At 46.0% G+C, this 22,025-nt stretch overlaps 1 protein-coding gene across 2 annotated transcripts in view; it reads left to right on the top strand.

Moving 5' to 3' along the window:
• sema4c (sema domain, immunoglobulin domain (Ig), transmembrane domain (TM) and short cytoplasmic domain, (semaphorin) 4C) overlaps positions 1 to 22,025 on the top strand; it is a 113,587-nt gene that overhangs the window by 34,709 nt on the left and 56,853 nt on the right. For both annotated transcript variants that reach the window (XM_052041151.1, XM_052041150.1), the window contains one exon: positions 21,750 to 21,901. In XM_052041151.1, the coding sequence (XP_051897111.1) occupies positions 21,750 to 21,901 (152 nt within the window). The remainder of the gene's footprint in view (positions 1 to 21,749; positions 21,902 to 22,025) is intronic.

The following is a 22,025-nucleotide window of genomic DNA, read 5'->3' as shown; positions in this document are numbered from 1 at the left end:
TAGATGGGGTGCCTATCGAGCGGGTTGCTATGTCCTGTATGGTGTTGAGCCCCTTGAGAGTTGTTGAATTGCACTGAGTGACCAAGTGTAAGGGAGACATTGTATTCATGGAGCTCCCAACTATAGTTGCCTGCCTGCTTCCTGATAGAGTAGCAATTTTCTCCTCTACCTCTTCCCTTTTTTCCAGATGTTTATCCATATCCTTTTTTTTTGTTTCGAAAGATACTATTGAATCTGGTTCTCCTGCCTTTCTTACTACATGGATTTCCTCTGGGTGCTGTGGTTTCCACCCAAATCCCAAATGTGTGTTGGTTGTTGGATTAATTTGCCACTGTAAATTGCTCCCAGTGTGTAGGTGAATGGTAGAATTTGGGAAGAATTGAAAGGAGGATAAATGGAATTGGTTATAGGATTAATGTAACTGGATGCTGATGGCAGACATGGACTCACTGGGTCAAAGGCTCTGTTACCTTGCTGTGTGATGGGAGTACATGAGTCGAGTTGATTGTCGTATGCATAAGTACATGTATGCACAGGTGCAATGAAGAACTTGCAGCATCACAGGCACATAGCATCAGAGACACAACATTCACCAAAAATAAACATAAACCTAAATTATGCAAGAAGGAACATAACTAGAACAGAAAATAAGCCTATTCTAGTGCAAAGAGGTCAGAGTGTTGCTATACTGAGGCAGTGATTGGTTCAAGCACTAAATGATTGAAGGGAAATAGCTGTTTTTGAACCTGGTGGTGTGGGACTTCAGACTTGGCTGGTTGTGTACAAGAAGGGTTGTGACTTGCAGGGTTACAACCAGCTGGAAAATGGGATTAAGTTGATGTATCCAGCTACACAGAGGTGATAAGACCATAAGATATAGGAGGAGAATTAGGCCTTTTGGCCCATCGAGTCTGCTCCACCATTCAGTCATGGCTGATTTTTTTTTTCCCTAGCCCCATTCTCCTGCCTTCTCCCCATAATCCCCTTACCAGTCAAGATGATGGGCCAAATGGGCTCCTCCTGAGTCACAAATGTTTTCTGAGAAATGCTTCTCTGATTTTCCCCTTTTGAAGTTGCCACCGAGTCTATCCTACTGCCATCTCAGCCTGTTGCTCCAGGCATCATACTGTTGTCGCAAGTGCCTGGGTTCCCCGAAATCCCACAAATTGTTTCAAAGTAAATCGAGACCACTGTGCTTTTGAAATCTGGAAGAAGAATCTCTTCTGTGCAGAAGGCCACACGAGAGATGCTGCTGTGATTGAGTCATGGTTTCGTCGGTGAATGGCAGACTGAAGCCATCAGTGGAAGGATGAATGGCTTCGGGTGATGGGAGTAGGAGGAGGTCATTGATGTAAGGAAGGAACAGAGTGGGAGAGGGGAGGGGACCATGGGAATGGAAACAATCATCAGACACCCTGTCAACTGCGCATATGGAGAGGGAAGTGGATAATGAGTTTTCTGTGACGATGATGCTTTGCTGTCACTGATTGAAGGCAGATGGCCAAGGCGGTGGCAGAAAACGCACCAAATTCAAGTATCGTGTTCAGGCATCAGTGAGACAGCATTGCCAAAACACAACACTCTACCTGTCCTCCCTTTTCTCTCCTCCCCAGTTCTGATGAAGCGTCTTCAACCTAAAACATTAGCTCTGTTTCCCTTCCTACAGATGTGGCCTGACCTGCTGAGTGCTTCCAGCACTTTGTTTTTATCTTAGATTTCCAGCATGTGTGTGCTTTTTTTTCAATTTTGATTAACAATACTGTACCTCCTCCTTTCTTATGACTCCCAGTAAAACCTGATTGCCTGCCCTCGTATCCCCTGTTGATCCCTGCTGTCCAGTGTTGTGCCTGTGACTGGGGTGTTGGACCCCGCTGAGGTTGCTATACAAATACAACAACAGAAAATGCCGGGAAAAACTCAGCCGGTCAGGCAGCATCTGTGAGAAGAGAAATGGTCAATGTTTTGGGTCTGTGACCTTTTGTCAGAACCCTTTTCATTTAGATTTTCATTTGCGATTGAATTCACTACTATTTAAATGCAAGTTAGAATATAGAACACTACAGCACAGTACAGGCCCTTCGGCCCACAATGTTGTGCTGATATTTTATCCTGCTCTCTAAGATCTATCTAATCCTTCCCTCCCACGTAGCCCCCTATTTTTCTATCATTCATGTGTCTATCTAAGAGTCTCTTAAATGTCCCTAATGTATCTGCCCCCACAACCTCTGCTGGCAGTGCATTCCATGCACCCACCACTCTGTGTGTGTTTTATTTAAAAAAAAATAAATTATACCTTCCTCCAATCACCTTAAAATTATGTCCCCGCGTGTTAGCCAAGTTATCGATTACTACAGTATAGGCAGTCCGGGTTACGTGAGGGTTCTGTTCCTGGGAACTGTCTGTAAACCAATTTTCCATAAGTCAGAATAGTCCATTTTCAATAGTTAACCATACCATATCACACTCCATATACTGTTATAGTATCATTTCATCAAATGTTCACCCTAACACCACCCATAATTAAACTAATGGAATATATATTTGTATCCAGTCACTAATGAACCCCACAAAACATTATTGTTATTATTACTTTTATCTTGAAAAATGGTTTAAGAATATAAAGAAGAATTTGCGTAAAGTCAGATTTCCGTAAGCCAGGTTATCCATGATCTGGGGAGCCTCACTGATCACAAGAAGTTCCATGGATGGTAAATGACTGGCTCACTTCCTAATGTTGACACTGAGTGCTCTCCAAGGAGAAGAACTGGACTGGGAGCAAGAAGTTAGTGGTATGTTCAGGTACTATGGGCAAAGCTCAGGATAAGATGGACGTTGGGATGCAAAGCGTTTGGAATGAGCAGTTCATCTAAGGGAGGAACATGTTATTAATTAAAGGTGGGGGGGGGGGGGGTTCCCACCAGTAATTACATCCATTTACATGTAGCTAATGACACTAACTTGCTCGCAGGATTGTTAGCAACACTGATATTGAGTCACATAATGGGGCAGATGCCAAGGAGGTCGGAACATTTTGAACGATGGAAGCAAGGTGAAGAGATTTTAGGTTTGTCACCTGAAGGCACGGCTGCCAATGGTTTAGTGATTAAATATGGTGGCGGTCAAGAGGCTGGAACTGAAAGGGTGCCGATATCTCAGAGTTATAGGGATAGAAGCAATTCCACAGACAGGGAAGGGTGAGACCATGGAGGGATCTGAAAATCAGGGTGAGCAGAATTGCACACCATACTCCCAAGTATTTTATAAAGGAGATATTGCTTAACAGGGAGCCAGTGTGGAGAGGAAACAGAACACTGATGGGACTTGGTGCGAGGCAGCAGAGTTTCGAGAGACCAAATTACAGGGGGTGGAATTAGGGAGGCTGCTCAGGAGTGCATTAAGTTGGTCAAATGTGGAGTCTACCCAGATTATAGTTGGAGGAAGATGTGACCAGGAGATTAAGCATGTCAATGTTCATATGATGGGGATACCATAGGAGTCCTTAACCCAAGGCATCTGAAAGAAACAGCAGGAAGAGAACAGTGACCCGACCTTCTCCATGTTGAGCAACTCCACAGTAGCCTTGCAGTGCCACACTGAGCGTTAAGGGGCTCCCAGCCAGAAGGATATGTGCCAATGTGTGCACGTTGCATCTGGCCACTGTGTAAATGGCATGGAGAGCTGGCTGATATTACAAACCATTTATTGAAAGCTGGTTTGTAACACAAACAGGCTACTCGACTGCCAATAAACTAACGGCAGGCAGGGTTCCTTGGGAAACAATATTTCCTGTTTCCATTATGGGAGAGTACAACAGTGAAGTGGGAAGGGTGTGGAAGGAAGCATTCACAGAAAACATCAACTCAGGATTTCTCTTTTGTATTTAATTTTGTCGTTTGTGAATGTTGTCAACATAAATTATGTCTCTTTCCTCCTTGCTATTGGTAGCTCGGGTACTGTGCTGATTAGAAACAGGACAATACTTCTTCTATGTTGTCCCTCTTACAGGGCAAGTAGGGCCTGTGTTAGATACAGATTAAAGCTACCAGTTACATCAAATGTATGGGTTAGGTCCAGTGTAAAATGCCCTCTACCCTGACTCATTAAGTATTCCTAAGGCAAGTACAGCACAAGTTAACTACAGTGAAACTTCCTTTGCACATTTCCAGGAGGTTCCTTTGGTGACTCAAGATGATAGGGTGTTAAAGGTGGTGTATGGCATTCTTGCTTTCATTGGTCAGGGCATTGAGTACAAGGGTAAAGAAGTCCTGTTGCAGCTACATAAAACTTTGGGAAGACCCCACTTGGAGTATTGTGTGCAGTTCTGGTCGCCCCATTACAGGAAGATGTGGAGGCTTTGGATAGGGTGCAGAAGAGGTTCATCAGGATGCTGCCCGGATTAGAGGGCATGAGCTATAAGGAGAGATTGGACAAACTTGGGTTGTTTTCTCTGGAGCTTCGGAGGCTGAGGGGAGACCTGATGGAATGTTTACAAAATTGTGAGGCATAGATAGGGTAGATGGTCAGAATCTGGAAATGTCAAGTACTAGAGGACATGTGAGAGGGGGAAAATTTAAAGGAGATGTGTAGGGCAAGTTTTTTTACACGGTGGGTGCCGGGAATGGGAGTGCGGGGCGTGTGGTGGAAGCAGATATGATAATGGCGTTTAAGAGGCTGTTAGATAAATGCATGAATATGCAGGGAGTGGAGGGGTATGGATCATGTACAAGCAGGAGAGACTTGGTTTAACTTGGCATCATGTTCAGCACAGACTGTGGGCTGAAGGGCCTGTACCTGTGCTGTACTGATCTAATTTCTATAACATTATCCTGTCTAGATTGGAGTGATCCTGAGGCTTCCTTCATGAAGGACGGTTATTATCCTGAGATTTCTGTTCCTCCTTCATTTAATCGAAACCAGATGCAGTCCAAATCCAGTGCTGGCGGCTCAGGCTCAGTGGGAGCATGATTGAGAAGGGTCTGAGATTACACAGGAGGTATCATTTACCTGTCTTGGGGCCGCAGTGGGGGCAGAGGATGTTGTCCTGCCCATTCCACCACCCAGCTTTTTAATTACGTTTTGATGAGTAAAATTTGATCCTTACAGGCCCTTTGTTGTTCTGCGTCCAAACTCGTGTTGTGGTTTCATTTCAGAAGCTCCTCTGAAAATTACATGCATGAAGGAATAAGCTTACAGCTGTAACCCATTAGGATGAGATATGGTGCCCTTTTAGGTACCAGTGAATTGCAGAGTCGGCCAGAATTGGCAGCTTCCAACCCAGCTTTGTGTTGCTGCTAGCCAGATGTTGTTTCCAGCTGTGCGCGCCTGTCACAGTACCCAGGAAAACCAGTAGTAATGTACAGACACCCTGACGTTTTCTGTCAAGTTTGATGAAGCAGCATAGGGGAATCCCATCATCAGTCTCACTGGCTGGGGAAGAGGCAAGTGGTCAACCCTTTGCAGTTGCTGAGCCGCAGTGCGAGCGGGATTGGGATCTGATGTGATGCCCCAGCAGCTGATTGTGAAGCTCTGGATGTTGGTGTCAATTGGAGAGAGGGTGGATACAGGGGTGGGGACTTCCTTCCAGCCCCATTTTCTCCCCAGTTGGATGTAACCTAATGGATTCTCCAAAGAAGTGATTCCTCCCCCACAGATTACTCTGGTCTCTACAATTTTCTCTACACTATCCATTTCCTAATTTTTGTGTCATGATCCACTGATCAGTTGCCACCCTGAGGAGGTGAATATAGAACATAAAACATCGAATAGTACAGGCCTTTCGGCTCACAATGTTGTGCTGACATTTTATCCTGCTCTAAGATCTATCTAACTCTTCCCTCCCACATAGCCCCCTATTTTTCTATCATTCATGTGTCTGTCTCTCTTAAATGCCCCTAATGTATCTGCCCCCACAACCTCTGCCAGCAGTGCGTTCCACGCACCCACCACTCTGTGTGTTTAAAAAAAAACTTACCCCTGACATCCCCCTTATACCTTCCTCCAATCACCTTAAAATTATGTCTCCTCGTGTTAGCCATTGTCACCCTGGGAATAAGTCTCTGACTGTCCACTTGATCTATGCCTCTTTATCATCTTGTCCAGTATTGGTCAGTTATTGAACTCTGGAAGCCATCACAACTGAGCCTGATTATTGTCCATGCCTCCAACTCCTCCAACAGCAAACCTCCCAGTATTGGGGTGAAGAATAAGGATGGTTTCTAGGGGGTCCCTGACATGAATGCTCAGTCACCCAGTCACAGCACTGGAAGCCACTGCAGCCCTGCTTAAGCTAAGGAATAACCAAAAGGCTGGGTAGCTCTGATGTGGATGGTATCTTCTTGCATTAGGCTGAGTACAGCCTGTGTTTTGAAGCAATCCTTCAATTAAAATGATGACAAACTGTGCGGTGGGAAGTTGTGACCCAGGTTTTCAGACCAACATTGGCTAACTCAGCTATCAGAGAGGTTCAACAACTCAGCTGTAATGTCAGCAGATGAGTCATTGAGATGAGTTTTATTTTACTTGTTTGTTGATGGGATGCAGTTGTCACTGGTAATGCTGGCATTTATTCTCCATCCCCCAATTACCTCAGGGAGCAGTTGAGCATCGACCACGTTGAGTCTGGAGTCGTAAGTTGGCCGGGTATTTCTGGCAGGTTTCCACTGTGGAAGGACATGACTGAACTGGATACCGAACGCTGGAAGAACTGGACGGGTCGAACAGCATCTGTGGAGGCAAATGGTGCAACTTGATGTTTTGGGTTGAGACCCTGCATCAGGACTGAGAGGGAACAGGAAGGATTGTACGTAGCAGCGTGGGATAGAGGTTGGTAGGTGATGAGTAGAACCAGATAGGGATGGGATGAAGGGCAGACAGAACCAGGTGGAGGCAGGGAATGGCAGGGATCAACAGGAGGACAGGAAAACTAGGTGGACTGGTCAGGTGAGTGGGAGGAGAGCTCTGGGTGTGGGGTACCTGAAACTGGAAAATTCAATATTCATAGTATTGAGTTGTAAGCTACCCGAGAAGAGCAGACAGTTTAACTCAAATTAAAATTCCCTAACTTCCATGATGGGATGCAAATATGTCTCTGGATCAATGGTCCAATGATCAATGCCGCTCGTCTAGTAATTTAACCACTACTCTTCCAAACCTTGGTTAGTTCCATCAGAATCAGGTTTATTATCACTGTCTTGTATGATTGAAATTTGTTGTTTTGTGGAAACAGTACAGTGCAAAGACACAAAATTACTATAAATTACAAAATAAATAGTACAAGAAAAAAAAGAAAAATGAGGTAGTGTTCATGGACTGTTCAAGTTCTGATGGTGAAGGGGAAGAAGCTGTTCCTGAATCATTGAGTGTGGGTCTTCAGGTTGGCATGTCCTGGATGGCGAGGGTCTGTAATGATGGACGCCACCTTCTTGAGGCATCGCCTCTTGAATTATTGCCTTTTAATCCGTCATGAATTGGAAATCTCACTGAAACATCCTGAATGGATAGAGGCTGAAAGGTGGTTTCCTCAGGCTGGAACCAGGGGCTTGGGGAAGAGGGATTTTAGCCACTAGCTCAGACTGGACAATCTGAGGTAGTTCCTCCTAGAGCAAAGAAGGTTGAGAGGAAATCTGGGTGGCACGGTGCAGCTGGTAGTGCTGCTACCTCATAATGCCAGACTTCCAGGTTCAATCTGGGAGCGGGTACTATCTGAGTGGAGTTTGCACATTCTCTCTCTGTGTCCATGTGGGTTTTCTATGAGTGCTTTGGTTTCTGGTTTCCTCCCACTAGCCTACCAGCCTGCACATCTTTGGCTCATCATCCAGTGTAAATTGCTGTAGGTGATTGGTGGAATCTGGGGGGGGTGGAGGAAAAATAGGATAAGTATAAATGTGTGTTTGTGAAGGTGTGGTGGACCAAGGGGCTTGTACTCGTGCTGTATGTCACTGAGATTTACTTAGGCTATAAAAGATCATGATGTATTCAGGTAAAGTAAGTAGAGATGGGTTTAGGTGGAGTAACTTGTTATTAGTTCAAAGACCATGGGATCAGGGATGGCAGAGTGGGTTTGAGGAAGAGTTTTTAATGTGCAGAGAATGGTTTATGCTCTGGAGCTTGCATTTGAGAAAGGTGGGAGAAACGTAACCCATTGGGCTTTTGAAAAGGAACTGGATGGGTGGAAGGGCGGGGTCAATGTGCAGGGATGGGACTGGCGGGATTGTTCTACAGAGAGCTGGAGTGGGCGTAGCAGGTTGAGTGAAGTCCTCTTGTGCTACAATAGTTCTCTGAACCAGCAGCACAGTCTTTGGGATAGGGGGTCAGATGAGGGATTTCTTCAGTCATATTTGGAATGCTCCCTCCCAGAGGGACATGGATACTCAATGACTCAGCGTATTCCGAGGCTGAGATCAATAGAGTTTTGGACACCGCGGGATTGGGAAGACTCTGGATCTGCCTCGAGGAGTCGTATTGTATTTCAAGCATCCATGTGCACATCCATACAAGGCCAGCCAGCTTTTAACTGAAGTCGGTTGTTGTTACAGCAAATCTTTTTGCCAGCAGCTGTTTAGTCAGTGATCTGCTTGTTACCAAGGTTTCAATAGATCTGCAGGCATTATTGAAAATTTAAAAGAAAAAATGCCCATGCATCTCTGGGTGTCCAGCTGTGAAACTGCTGTTCTAGCCTGTGACATCTTTATTTGCAGATGTTGGCAGCAGCTTTAACCTTGAAAGTGGCGTAGGGGCAAGATTGAGTCTGTGGTCTCTGTCAGTTCAGCTGTCCTGTTGTTAAATGCATATGGAGCCACAGGAACAAGTGGATCGTAGTGCACAGAAAGATCTCAGTTTTGATTCTCTCCCTTTCTGGACTGAGCCTGGACCAGGTTGCATGTGGCAAGCGTCATCCGGCCAGACTCCTGATCACAATGCTGTGAAATCTGAGGACACAGAATGAGAACAGGATTGGGCTCTGTGGTGGAGGTTTCTGCAGTCAAAGCCTGTCATCACTCATTGTTCACAGATAAAAGTGAAGAATATCTCTTCTGAAATAGTTGTCTTTATTTGTAACAAGGTTCCAGAATATTGCCTTTGGAATGCTTCTGCATAACATTCACTGGATGAGGAAAATTCATTACTCTCACTACTTTTGACGCTACGGTAATTCACTTGATTAGTAACTTCTGACTCGTATCCTGTTCAAAGGTACAACTGCACACTGCAAATTGTCCTCATGTGCACCATTTCACAGTCAATCTGGCCCACAATGTGGTCAGCTCCCCCTCTGAGGCAGGCACTCCAAGCTCTTGAGGGGGTTTTGAGTGCGACCTGCCTCCGAGGGAGAGCTGTGCGAGATCTTCACCCCAAATAAGAAGCTCCTGTTTAAAATGTCTAGCATCTTCCAAAGCTCTGGGGACCAAATGCCTCCTGGAAGGTGATGTCATCTGTTGTCACCTGAGATCCCCAGGCACGCTATCCTCAACAGTTTCCTACAAGAAATGATGCTGAAGAAGTCTTAGCAGATGAAGTTTTTAACCTTTCTACTGATGTGTGTCTTTGTTTGCCTTTTAAATACTGACTTTTCACAGCATCAATGCAACTTGTATTATGCCCTGTCCTGAACCTAGCAAAGAATGCCAAGACACGAGTGTTGGCAAACCAGAGTTGATGCCCACTCGTGGGAGATGTTAGAGCAGATGGCCAAAAGCTTTGTCTAATAGGTCTTAAGGATCATCTTATCAGAGGAGGAGGTGGAGAGGGTTGGGGCGTAGACTCCTGAGCTTGGGTCTTTGAAAGCCAGTGGTGGACCCATTGGAGGAAGGCACAGATCTCCTGAGGATTGTAAGATGGACAGGGAGAGGCCATTGGGATTGAATAGCAAGGATGGACATTTTAAAATCAGTGGGATTGCTTAACCAGGAGCCAGTGTGGGTCAGCAAGCATGAGTGATTATTGGAAAGGAATGGGAGGTTATACCAGTAGGATGGGTTGAGTTTGCGTGGGAGGGGACTTTCACAAAACCTGATCACTGAATTGTTTTTGTTAATTCTCTGCATGCTGCTAGCACGCATTAGTGGCATTTGTAAGTGAGTCTTTAACATGGAGTTGGTGCGCTGCCCTGTCGTGGAGGGAATTACAGCTTGGTTTGCTTCTGCACCCCCTCCACCCCTCTCAAAATATTGCATTGCAATATACATCAAAACAAGATTTGGGTTTTTATGTAGACAAGTCACTGGTGCGGTGTTGGAAGTACAGAGGCTTGGTGGTGCTCAGAAAGCTCCCACCATCAGCAGTTTGATGACAGCCAGAGATCTGTTCAGTAATGTCTTTGAGGGGTAAATGTTGGCCAGGACGCCAAGGAGACCTTCCCTATTCTGTGTTTATGGGATCTTTTACGTCCATCTGAGGGAGGTGGAGACGGCAGAAGCCTCCACCACAGAGCCCAACCCTGTTCTCATCTGGTGTCGGCACAGATGTTGTGGAATTGTGATCGGGAATCTGGACAAGGCTCAGTCCACAAAGGGGGAGAATCGAAATTGAGATCTTTCTGTGCACCAGAGTGTTCATATCCACAGTGGGATCCGTTTCTTACCTATAGCTTCACATACGCTTACAACAGTAGATCACTGGATGATACTGTATGATATAATAGTTTTTGTGTTCACTGGAGTGGGACTTGAACTCGCAACTATTTGATCTGTGAGCCATGGTTGGCGTCACTGTCAAGGTGTGTGCTTTCTTTGCTTGCGGAGCCCTTTGTGTTAAATAGATGCCCCTGAATCCTTGGTGCTGAGGTTTGCAGCTGTATTACGTGAGTACATTGCATTAAGATCTGTAGAGAGAATCTGTCGTCGAGCCTCTGAGGCACTACAGACCTCCCATAGACTTATTGCCATATTTACATTACCAATGATCTCACTGTGTAAGTAAAACATTAACAAAACATATGCGGTCAAGACTGACCCATTCTGTTCCTTCAGAGACTTACTTCGTCAATACACTGAGTCACTGGGACCATGAGATCAGAAGCCTTCCCTCAAATCATGCAGAGTCGGCGCTTCCCATCCCACGCAGTGGTGGATGTGTTGCAATTACCTCAGCGTCCCTCGATTACCATTGGTGTGGGGGAAAGCAGCCTGTATCCACGCCCAGTATCAAAAATCTCCCAATGTTTGTAGAGTTGTACAGCACAGAAACAGGCCCTTCGGCCCAATTCATCCATTGCCAACCAAGATGTCAATCCGAGCTAGTTCCACTTGCCTGTACTTGGCCCAATAACCCTCCAAACGCCACCCATCGGTGTACCTGTCCAACTGTTTTTTTAAAAGGCTCTAATTGTACCCACCTCTACCACCACCTCTGGCAGCTCACTTCAACACCCCACCACCCTCTGTGAGAAGGTGTCCCTCAGGTCCCTCCAAATCCCTCCCTTCTGAAGAATCTCAGAGGGATTTTCCAGAGGTGTTATTTCCTCTTTTTTTTAGCCCTGGGACTTAGTTTATTTTTAAACCCCCCTCTCCCCCCCCCCCCCCCCCCAAGATAAGCCATCACAATCAAGGGGACAGAACTAATCAGTTTTCTGGTTATTTCCTGCCTGATATTTCTTCCACATTTGCCAAGTGGGAAGATGAGTTGGATCGGCTTTTATGGAGCTGGATTTGCACACAGCATTAGACTCATGTCCAAAACCCAGGCAAGGATTGGTGATGTAAGTGGGGTGAGACTGGATATGAGGATGAGACCGGGCCACAACCAAGAAACAACAGGGGAAATAAAGCTCCACAGTACAGCCTACCAAAGGCACTTATGTTCCCAAGAGATAGCTGTACTTTTGACCTAAATTAACTGTGTGGATTATCCTACACGGGCAATTCAGAGATTTACCCCAAACCTTGGACTTTAAACTTCTTTCATTTCTGTTAGTGGGGGAGGTGATTGGCAGGAAGGATTTTCATCCAAAAATTGAGATGTTTAGCTTGTAATAATGTTTGTGATCTGGCATTTTCCACATTTAACATCTGAGCAGCACAGTAACTTGGCAGAGCTATAGCTGGGAGAGCTGGTAGCAAAAAATCTTATGGGAGTCATCTCATTTTTGCCAATAATGGATTCTCAGAAATGAGGTACAGATAGGGATTCAGCTGATAGTTTATGTTGAGGATAATTGATAGCTGGGGTGATTTTTTGAGCCTGGGATCCCAGCCAGGAGCACTGCCCAGTTGCCGTCTCAGCTGTTATACAGTCAGTTACCATAGATTTGGCAAGGTCGCATTGCTTTTCTTTCAACATGGGGATTACCTGCTCACACTGTAACTAACAGTAACAGGTTTAACTGCATTTTATTCCATTAACCTGGTTTACAGGAAGAGTGAAGATTGCAGCAGCCCAGAGATGTGGTGAATTCTTACCAGAACTAACAGCTGGAAATACCTCAGTTACAGAGCACATCACACATCAGATTGAATCAGTGGGTGGAACAAGGCAGGGGTGTAATGTCCTTTTTGGTCAGAACTACAAGCAACAAGCTAAAATACTCCTCTTTGTGTAATGGGACTAATAAGGAATTAAAAACAAAGTTTTGGAAGTTCCAATTGTGGAAAGAGAAAGACGGTCAAAGTTTCAGGTTGTTTTGGACCTGAAACATTAACTTGGTGTCTCTCCACAGACGCTGCCTGTCTTGGTGAGTGCTTGCAGCATTTTCTCATGTTATTTCAGACTTCCAGCATCTGCAGGTTTTTAGATTTCCAAAGTGGAATAGAAATCCAATTAATCCACTCCTGAAAAGGCACTCGGAGGATAAGGAATTTGTATTTTGCCTTCCATGACTTTCAGATGTGCCAAGAAGTGAAATAATTTTGAAATGCCTTCACAGCTGTGATATTAGAAGGCAAAAACTGTCTTAATTGATGCAGATCCTTTCATCAGAACACAGCAGCTGGCAGTGTGCCAGTTGACTCCTGTCTGTTGATTCAGTCTAGAGGAGGATTTGTACTGTTGTACACCATCCAGGGTAGAGCAGCAGGCTTGAATCCACCAATCCCTCTCTTCCCATCATTGGTATGCCATGCCTGCAGTCTGTACCACAATTGGCAAGGTGTTACAGGAGTAATTAAGTGCACACTTCTTCCAAAATAGCATGCAAACCTACATGAGAAGACGAGGGAAGCAAGTGCATGGGAACACCAGCTCCTGCACGTTCCTGTCCTGCGTGCAGACCTTCCTGACTTGGAAGTTAATTGACATCCATCAGCGATGTTGGGTTAGCATCCTGGAACTCCTTACCCAATGCCTGTACCTTCATCACAAGGACTGCAGCAGTTCAAGGCAACTTGCCAACACCACCTCAATGTATTGGCAGGCACAGTAGTGTAGCGGTTAATGTAATGCTATTACAGAGCCAGCGACCTGGGTTCAATCCCCGCTGGTGTCTGTGAAGAGTTTATGTTCTCCCCATGTCTGCATACATTTCCTCCAGGTGCTCCGGTTTCCTCCCACGTTCCAAAGACGTACAGGTTAGGAGTTGTGGGTATGTTATGTTGGTGCCGGAAGCGTGGCGACACTTGCGGGCTGCCCCCAGAACACTCTACGCAAAAGATGTATTTCACTGTGTTTGGATGTACATGTGACTAATAAAGATATCTTATTTTAATCTTATTGGTTTGTTATTGTCACTTATACCAAGATACAGTGAAAAGCTTTTGTTTGCCTGCCATCCAGATCACGCCATACATAACTACATCGAGGTAGTAAAGAGAAAAACGGAACGCAGAATGTGGTGTTGCAGTGAAAGTGGACAAATAAACTGCAAGGGCCATGATAAGGTAGATTGGGAGATAGAGTTCATCTTTATCGTATAAGAGTTTTATAACAGTGGGATAGAAGCTGTCCTTGAGCGTGGTGGCATTGGTCTAAAGGCTTTTGTATCTTCTGCCTGATGGGAGAGGGGAGAAGAAAGAATTGATGACCAATAAATTCTGGCCTTGCCAGAATTAAGAAGAAAAAAAGTTGCTGTGTACGTGAAGGAAAATCCATTATCTGCCAGTCACCTTGAATCTGTGAATTGTGGCCACTAAGTCCCTGCCCTTAGACCATGAAAGTGATTCATGATTTTGAGTACCTCTGTCAAATCTCTTACAAAAAAAAACAAGCTGCTGGAGGAACTCCATGGGTCAGGCAGCTTCTGTGGAGGGAAATCTCGACGTTTCAGGTCAAGACCCTTCATCTGGACTGAAAGAGGAGAGGGGAGATAGCTGATATAAGGAAGTGAGGGAGAGGCGTGGGGCAAGAGCTCACAAGCGATAGGTGGATCCAGGTGAGAAGGGGTTGATTGGCAGATGGAGTCCAGTGGGGGAGGGAGGGAAGGGTGAGGAGAAAAAGAGACAGAGCCTGGGAGATGAGAGGTGGAGGCAATAAAAGGCTGCAGATGATGGAATCTGGTAAGAAAGGAAGGTGAAGAGGAACAAAATAAGGGAAGGTTGGTGGGCAGATGGGAAGAGTGGGGTGGGGGAGGGGAAAGAAATGTGGTGATTGGGGAGTGGCGGCGTCTGAAAGAAGGGTGTGTGTGCGAGGGCCTGGGTAGGTCAGAAGGAGAAAGGGATTAGATGGGGAGCAGTTGCCTGAAATTGGAGTGTTCTAAATCTCATAACTTGTTCTACCCTGATGCCCTTCCTCTTGTGTGAAACCTCCCACAGTCATGGTGACATCAGTCTCTGTCGCGACAACCCAACTGACTCATCCAAGGCCTGTGCTGCTGTGTGTGTTTCAACCTTGGAAACTGAGCACAGTTCCTTCCATTTGAGCCTGAGAGAATGAGATTGGCGAATGCCAGCTCCCATTGTGTTGTCAGCTCCCTGGAACCAGTTCCATTGTCCGCCTTCTGTTTGCTGAGGTCTGGAATGTCCTTGTTTACTCAGACTAGCCTGTGAAAATATCAAACAGCTGGGCCTCCCCGGCACACGTTTTTAAACTTGCGTTGAAGTCTTTGGAAATACTCTCCTCACCTCCTGGGCAAAGATTCTTACAGGGGAAGGTGCTGTCCTAGTGCACAGATGAAGTGACCATAAGATAGAGGAGCAGAATTAGGCCATTCAGCCCATTGTGCCTTCTCCTCCATTCAGTCATGGCTGATTTTTTTTCAACCCCATTCTCCCGTCTTCTTCCCGTAACCCTTAACATCCGTACCAATCAAGGACCTATCAACCTCTTTATTAAATACCCCCAATGACTTGGCCTCCACAGCCCTCCATGGCAATGAATTCCACAGATTCACCACCCTGTGACTCCTATTGTTTGCCCCCTGCTCTTGAAGGTGCTTCCACTTGAACAGACGTAACTTCCTTCCATATATTATTTCTTTCTACCTGCCCCACCCTAACCCTGATCTGAATCATTCTCGTTTCTGAATGCGTGGCAATTGGCTGTGGTGGTGTTGGCGGGAGGGGAAGTGTGTCATTAAGGGGAATGTAAATCTTGAGATCTCAACCATGCTCACACTGCATTTCCCGACAAGGTCGTGGGTTAGTGCTGTAGAATCCAGACCTCAGCTACTGGTCTGGTTTACGCATAATATTTAATAGAACATAGAACACTACAGCACAGTACAGGCCCTTTGGCCCACAATGTTGCGCCAACATTTTATCCTGCTCTAAGATCTATCTAACCCTTCCCTCCCACATAGCCCCCTATTTTTCTATCGTTCATGTGCCTGTCTCTCTTAAATGTCCCTAATGTATCTGCCCCCACAACCTCTGCCAGCAGTGCGTTCCACGCACCCACCACTCTGTGTGTAAAAAAAAAACTTACCCCTGACATCCCCCTTATTCCTTCCTCCAATCACCTTAAAATTATGTCTCCTCGTGTTAGCCATTGTCACACTGGGAAAAAGTCTCTGACTGCCCACTCGATTTATGCCTCTTATCATCTTGTAGACCTCTATCAAGTCCCCTCTCATCCTCCTCCTCTCCAAAGAGAAAAGCCCTAGCTCACTCAACCTATCTTCATAAGACGCGTTCTCCAATCCAGGCAACATCCTGGTAAATCTCCTCTGCACCCTCTCTAAAGCTTCCACATTCTTTCTATAATGAGGCGACCAGAGCTGAACACAATATTTAAGAATAGGTACATTGAGGGGCGGGGCTTGGAGGGACATGGGCCAAACGCAGGAAATTAGGACTAGCTGGGTGGGCACCGTGGTCGGCATGGACTTGTTGGGCTGAAGGGCCTGTATCCGTGCTGTATTGCTCTATGATTCACTTGCTTCACTTTTGTTGTTCATTTATGGGCTGCAGTGTTACTGGTGAAGCCGGCATTTGTTGCTCGCCCCCCCAAAGGTGGTGGTGAGCTGCCCCCTTGAGTCCGTATGCTTAAGACACTTCCGCAGTGATGTTGGGTGGGGGGCTCAGACCCAGTAACGATGAAGAATGTATTTCCAGCGTCAGGATAAGGTGCAAGTTGGAGGGGACCTGCAAAGGTGGTGGGTCTAATCCGCTCGCTGGCCTTGTGTTTCTGAGTGCTGTTGGCAAAGCGAAAGCCATTTGTTGGGGTGTAATTTGGAGATGTTACACAGAGCACCAGCAGTGGACGGAATGAGTCCGGATCCAGCAGGCTGTTTTGAACTGAATGAAGTTGAATTTCCTGAGAACTTGGAGCTGCACTGAGGTGGAGAGTATTCCACCACACTCAAGACCCGCTCGTAGTTGGTGAGTCACTTGCCACAGAACTCCCCGCATCTGATCGGGTCCATTTGCCGTAGTTTTAATGTGACAGCTGAAGAACAGCTGCAATATTTTGATGAGGTAGGAGAAGCTCTGGGTCTTGTTAATGTTCAGCGATCTGCCTGAGAAGGTCGTGAAAGCAGGATACTCACGCAACATTTAATATGTATCTGGACAAGCACTTGAATCAGCAAGTCATGGAAGGCTGTGGAGCAAAGGGATTGGAGTAGATGGTCGGCATGGATGTGGTGGGCCGAAGGGTCTGTTTCTATGCTGGGTGACTCTATGACTCTGTTTTACATATTTTGTTTACCAATGCTGTATTTTTGCTGTAACTCTTTCCCCATGATTGGATTTTCTGCCCTGTTAGTGATGTGGGTTTCTGTGTCAGCTGCCCTGTGGCTCCTTCCATCTCCCTGATGCCCACTGTGCCAATGGGCACTAAGTGAGTTTGGAATCCTCCCAGTGCAACACGGAAGGGATTTACCCCACAGTACCACCTCCCCACACTGTCACCACCACTGTACCATCAAAAGGGTTGCTTTGAGGTATAATGGAAGCTGTGAGGAGTTCACATACACTTAATTATAGATCTGGCTTTTCCCAAACTTGGCTTGTGCGTCAAGCCCACTGTTGTTTGATAGGAAGATGAAGTGCTGCTGTCTGTAGAGCTGTCACTGGTACTGGCAAAAAACCTGAAGGTATGGTTAATGCCACACAAGATGTTTCACAGAAGGGTTCCTGAGGCATGGAGAGAAGCAACATGAACAGGCTCTTTGGCTCCCCAAGTCTGCACTGACCATCAACCACCCATTTACACTAATCCTGTATTAAACCCATTTTTTTATTCTTCCCCACATTCCCATCAACTCTTCCCAGATTCTGCCATTCACCGACACACTAGGGGCAATTTGCAGTGGCAAAATAACCTGCCAATCTGCACGTCTTCGGAATGCGGGAAGAAACTAGAGCACCCGGAGGAAACCCATGCGGTCACAGGGAGAACTTGCAAACTCCACGCACAGGACCCAAGGTCAGGGTTGAACCCAGGTCCCCGGCAATGTTAGGCAGCGGCTCGACTTGCTTGCGCCACTGTGTCGCCCCATGGAAGCACGTGAGGTTAAAGTGGGTGTCTTTGTTCTTCAGTTGCAAGATTGTGGAAACTGGGGGCTCAACATCATTAGGCCTCCACTGAGCTGGATTTTCTGACCTGCTCCTGGAATCATCAGCCCTTTTCTTGGCAACATTCTAGGCATTCCATTGCCTCTTTCACTGTGCCTCCTGGAGGTGAAGGGTGGGTTCCCCTTCTCAGCAACTCCAGAGGAAGGGTGTTCCTGAACTCCTTTCTTGGCTGCTCCATGGGGCCCCCAACCTCTTTGCCAGCCATCTCCTAGAGATCCCCCAACCTCTTTCCCAGCCACCTCCTAGAGATCCCCCAGCCTCTTCCCCTGGTGAGTTGGGTGGTAGCCCAGCCATTGCCAAGGGGTCCCGAGCCTGCCTTCTGCCCATTTAATCCCAGAAGCATCAGGTTCTGCAGCAAACCCCGCCAATCCAACCCATCACATCATTGAGCTGCAGTTCTCCAAGTGAACCTTTCTTTCAAAAAGCAATTACTGAGCTAAAACACTGCACAGGCATGATATTAATGTTACATCTATCTACCAAAAAAAAGTGTTTGAGCAATTTAGGCTTCCCCCTTCCAGAAATGAATAAGCTCACTGATGTTTGCAAATTACCACAATTAATAAAAAAGCTGTTCCACTATTTTATGGCGTTCATTCACAGTTTGGGAAAGGCCTTATTTTTCTCTTGTTTTACTACTAGTGCCCTGGGTTGAACGTCAGTTTTGGGGTTGAGTGATGGTACTTATGTCTAGGGTAGGTTTAACATAGAACATAACAGCAGGGTTCAGGCCCTTCGGTCCACAATAGTGTGCTGACATTTTATCCTGCTCTAAGATCTATCTAACCCTTCCCTCCCACATAGCCCTCCATTTCCCTATCATTCATTTCTCTACCATTTTTATCTAAAATATTTAATTTCAGTTTGAGGTGAGTGTTTAGTCATGTCCAGCCCCCGTGTAAGCAGATCATGCTTTACAAGAGTCTTTGATGTTCTGTGATTAAAACCGTGAGGGACGATGCAAGCAAATTGGTTTCTTGGTTCTTTGATGTGGCCTACTTAAAACTCCCTGTCTCACTCTCAATCCGACGTTACTGGAGGGAGGGGAGTGCACCCACTTGGGGACCCAGCGTCCCACAACTTGAACAGCAGGAGGACATTATTGGAGAGGGATTCAGAGGAACAAAGCTTCTTTGTCAGTTAATTAGGAGCAGATTTGACCATCAGATACTTAAATCCAGTCTCAGTCTGTCATATAAGACTTGGTCCATTGGCTTCTTTCCCATTGGGGATACGGATAAGCTGAGTGAGCGGCTGGAAAAGCACTTACAATATAATGTAGAAAAAAATGTGATATCCACTTCAATGCACACATCAGAAAAACAGAATATTTTTTTTAAACAGAGGTGTATGGTTGAGTAGTGTTAATGTTTAAAGGGACCTAGATGTGCTGGTGTTCAAATCACTGCAGGTGGAGCAAGTGGTGAGGAAGGGAAATGGTATGTAGGCCTTTGTTATGAGAGCATTTGAATAAAGGGGTTGTGAAGTCTTAGTGTAATTCTATACGGCTTTAGTGAGACTGCACCTGGAATATTGTATGTTGGCCTCATTGTCGTAGAAAGGATATACTTGCTGTAGAGGAACTGGAGCAAAGGTTCATTGGACTGGTGCCAGAGAAGGTGGGTTTGCAGCATTAGAAGAGATTGAGTAAACTAACCCTGTGTTATCTACAGTTTAGAAGAATGGTAAGACATCTCATTGCAACTTAGTGTTCTTACAAGGCAGACTGGATGAAGGGAGGATGTTTCCCCTGGCTGAGGAGCCTAGAACCAAGGGTCAGAGTCTCGGAATAAGGAGCAGATTGATTTGGATTAAGACGAGGAGAAATTTCTTCAGTCAAAGGGCGGTAAATACTTGGAATTCTCTGGATGAGAGGGCCGTGGAGGGTTGTTCAGTTTATCAAAGCAGGGATACTACATACTAAGGGAATCAAATAGCATAGGAAAATGGAGCTGAGGTAGAAGGTTGGCCGTGATGTTGGTGAATGACCGAGCAGGCTTGAAGGGATGGATAGTCGACTTGTGTTCTCCCCGACTCATATGCTGAGATCCATTAGTTAGTGGGCTGTTCATCTGCTGTGGTGTCACACCGACAGCCCACCACCCTGATAAAGCGCCTTCATGACATCTGCTTGTATGGACACGTGTGTCCTAACATGACCCTCCAAACATGGGTCAAATTTGACTTCATGCCTTTGAATAGAAGTTCATCAAGAACGTGCTGAGTTTGGGCCAGTGTGCAGTGAAGAAGGCTTCAGCTGATAACATCTAATGTCCGCCACCCTGGGTTAGAGAAGGAAAGCTGCCATTTCCCATTGGTGCTTGGTGACCACTTCCAGTGAACTTGTATGGGCACTCTGTTGGTGCCACTTTGACATTCCTGTCATTGACTATCCAAAATGCCCACAGGTTTATCTAGGATAGATACCTCCAGTGTGGGTAGAATTTCACCAGAGGGTGTATAGAATTCTCATTATGATATTGGGTAAAATCTGGAATAAAACACCTTGTTATAATTGTTTACCCTAATAGTCTAGACTTTATCATTTGGCTACAACAGATCTAATGCAGGCAAATGGGATTAGGTAAGATGGTCGGCATGGATGTGGTGAAGCCGAAGGGTCTGTTTCTGTGCCGTCTGACCCTATAACCTGAGCACAACTTGGTCTATAACTCAGCACTTCAAGAAAGGGATTACTTGCAATGAGTGAAAAACCGCAACACAAATGGGTCAGCGCTCGGAACCTCTTGCTATCCACCTGTATAATCCTCTGCTCCGCTCCCTCTCTCTCACCTTTTCCCTTAAATGTCATTGATAATATTTTCTTAGCTCTCTCCAGAAAGAACTTTAAATATTCTTGTCACTCTTGGGATTGTCCTGGATTTCCTGTTTGCTTTCTAGATGACAGTCTTTTATTGATGGTTTCTAGCTTTCTTCTTCCCCACAACTGGATGCACTGTGTTTTAATTTAGAATATTAAAAAAAAACTCTTGTCACGGCTGTAGTGATTGAAACAACAATTCAGAACATCGGAGAGAATGTGCAGTGCACAATGTTGAAGATCAGTGGATTAGATGGCAAATGGCCTGTGATGAATTAGTGCCTTTACGTTCAATGAGAAGGGAGAATCTGGAGTGGCTCATACCTGGGTCTGCTTCCCCTGCAAAATCTGTCTGGAGTTTAGTTAACAGTGGCATGGAAAATGCTTCTATAGTTTGGCGGTGTTGCTGTAGTCTGGTGTGCAGGTTTGTGTGGTATGCTGTATGTGTGGGAATTTGGGGGGCGCGGTGGTGGTTAGGACTGTTGTCCTGTGGAGAGTTGGAGTGCAATGTTGGAGTGCAATGTGTGATGCTGTGATGTAGTGGTTTTGCCAATAACTTGGTATATTGGGCTTGTAGTCTGTTGATCTTCTAGGTTGGTTGGGGTGGTTGTGGAGTATGGGCAGTGACCTCACAGCCACCCTACCACACTTGGGCACAATCATGACCATCCCTCATACTCCACAATTGCTCGAGCCTAGGTGGGGTTGGGGGCTTTCTCTCTACCCATCTGCAGAGCTCAAAAAGGTGGGAAGGGAGAGATTTAATAGGAACCTGAGGAGCAACCTCTTCACCCAGAGGGTGGTCAATGTATGGATTGAGCTGCCAGAGGAAGTGGTCATTAACAACATTTGAGAGGTGCTTGGACAGGTACATGGATAGGAAAGGTTTAGAGGGATATGGGCCAAACACGGGCAAATAGGAATCTTGGCTGGCATGGACCAGTTGGCTGAAGGGCCTGCTTCCGTGCTGTATGACTCTAACTGCTTGCGGCTTGTGTGCTTTTCACGCTTCGTTGTTAAACGGAAGCTAATCTCTTCTGTTGCAGCGCTGAAAGAGGTGAAACGCTTCTCAAAGCCCAGGATCTTCAATTACACCACCCTACGCCTGGATGAAGATGCGCAGGTGCTGTATGTTGGTGCTCGAGAGGCAGTGTTTGCACTCTGGATGGAGGACATCACGGTGGAGGTGAAAGAAGCGGTGAGTGTCACTGGAGCCGGAAACACCGCAGCCTGTCTCAGTTACACCACTAATGTCTGATTGTGGGGGTGACCTGCAGCTCTTTGTCCAACTATTGGTGTCTATTAATCCACTGGGAAATCTA

This window comes from Pristis pectinata, chromosome 29 (assembly GCF_009764475.1).
Source record: "Pristis pectinata isolate sPriPec2 chromosome 29, sPriPec2.1.pri, whole genome shotgun sequence".
NCBI lineage: Eukaryota > Metazoa > Chordata > Chondrichthyes > Rhinopristiformes > Pristidae > Pristis > Pristis pectinata.
The sequence above is the reverse complement of the archived record's forward strand: the minus strand, read 5'-3'. Positions and strand labels throughout refer to the sequence as shown.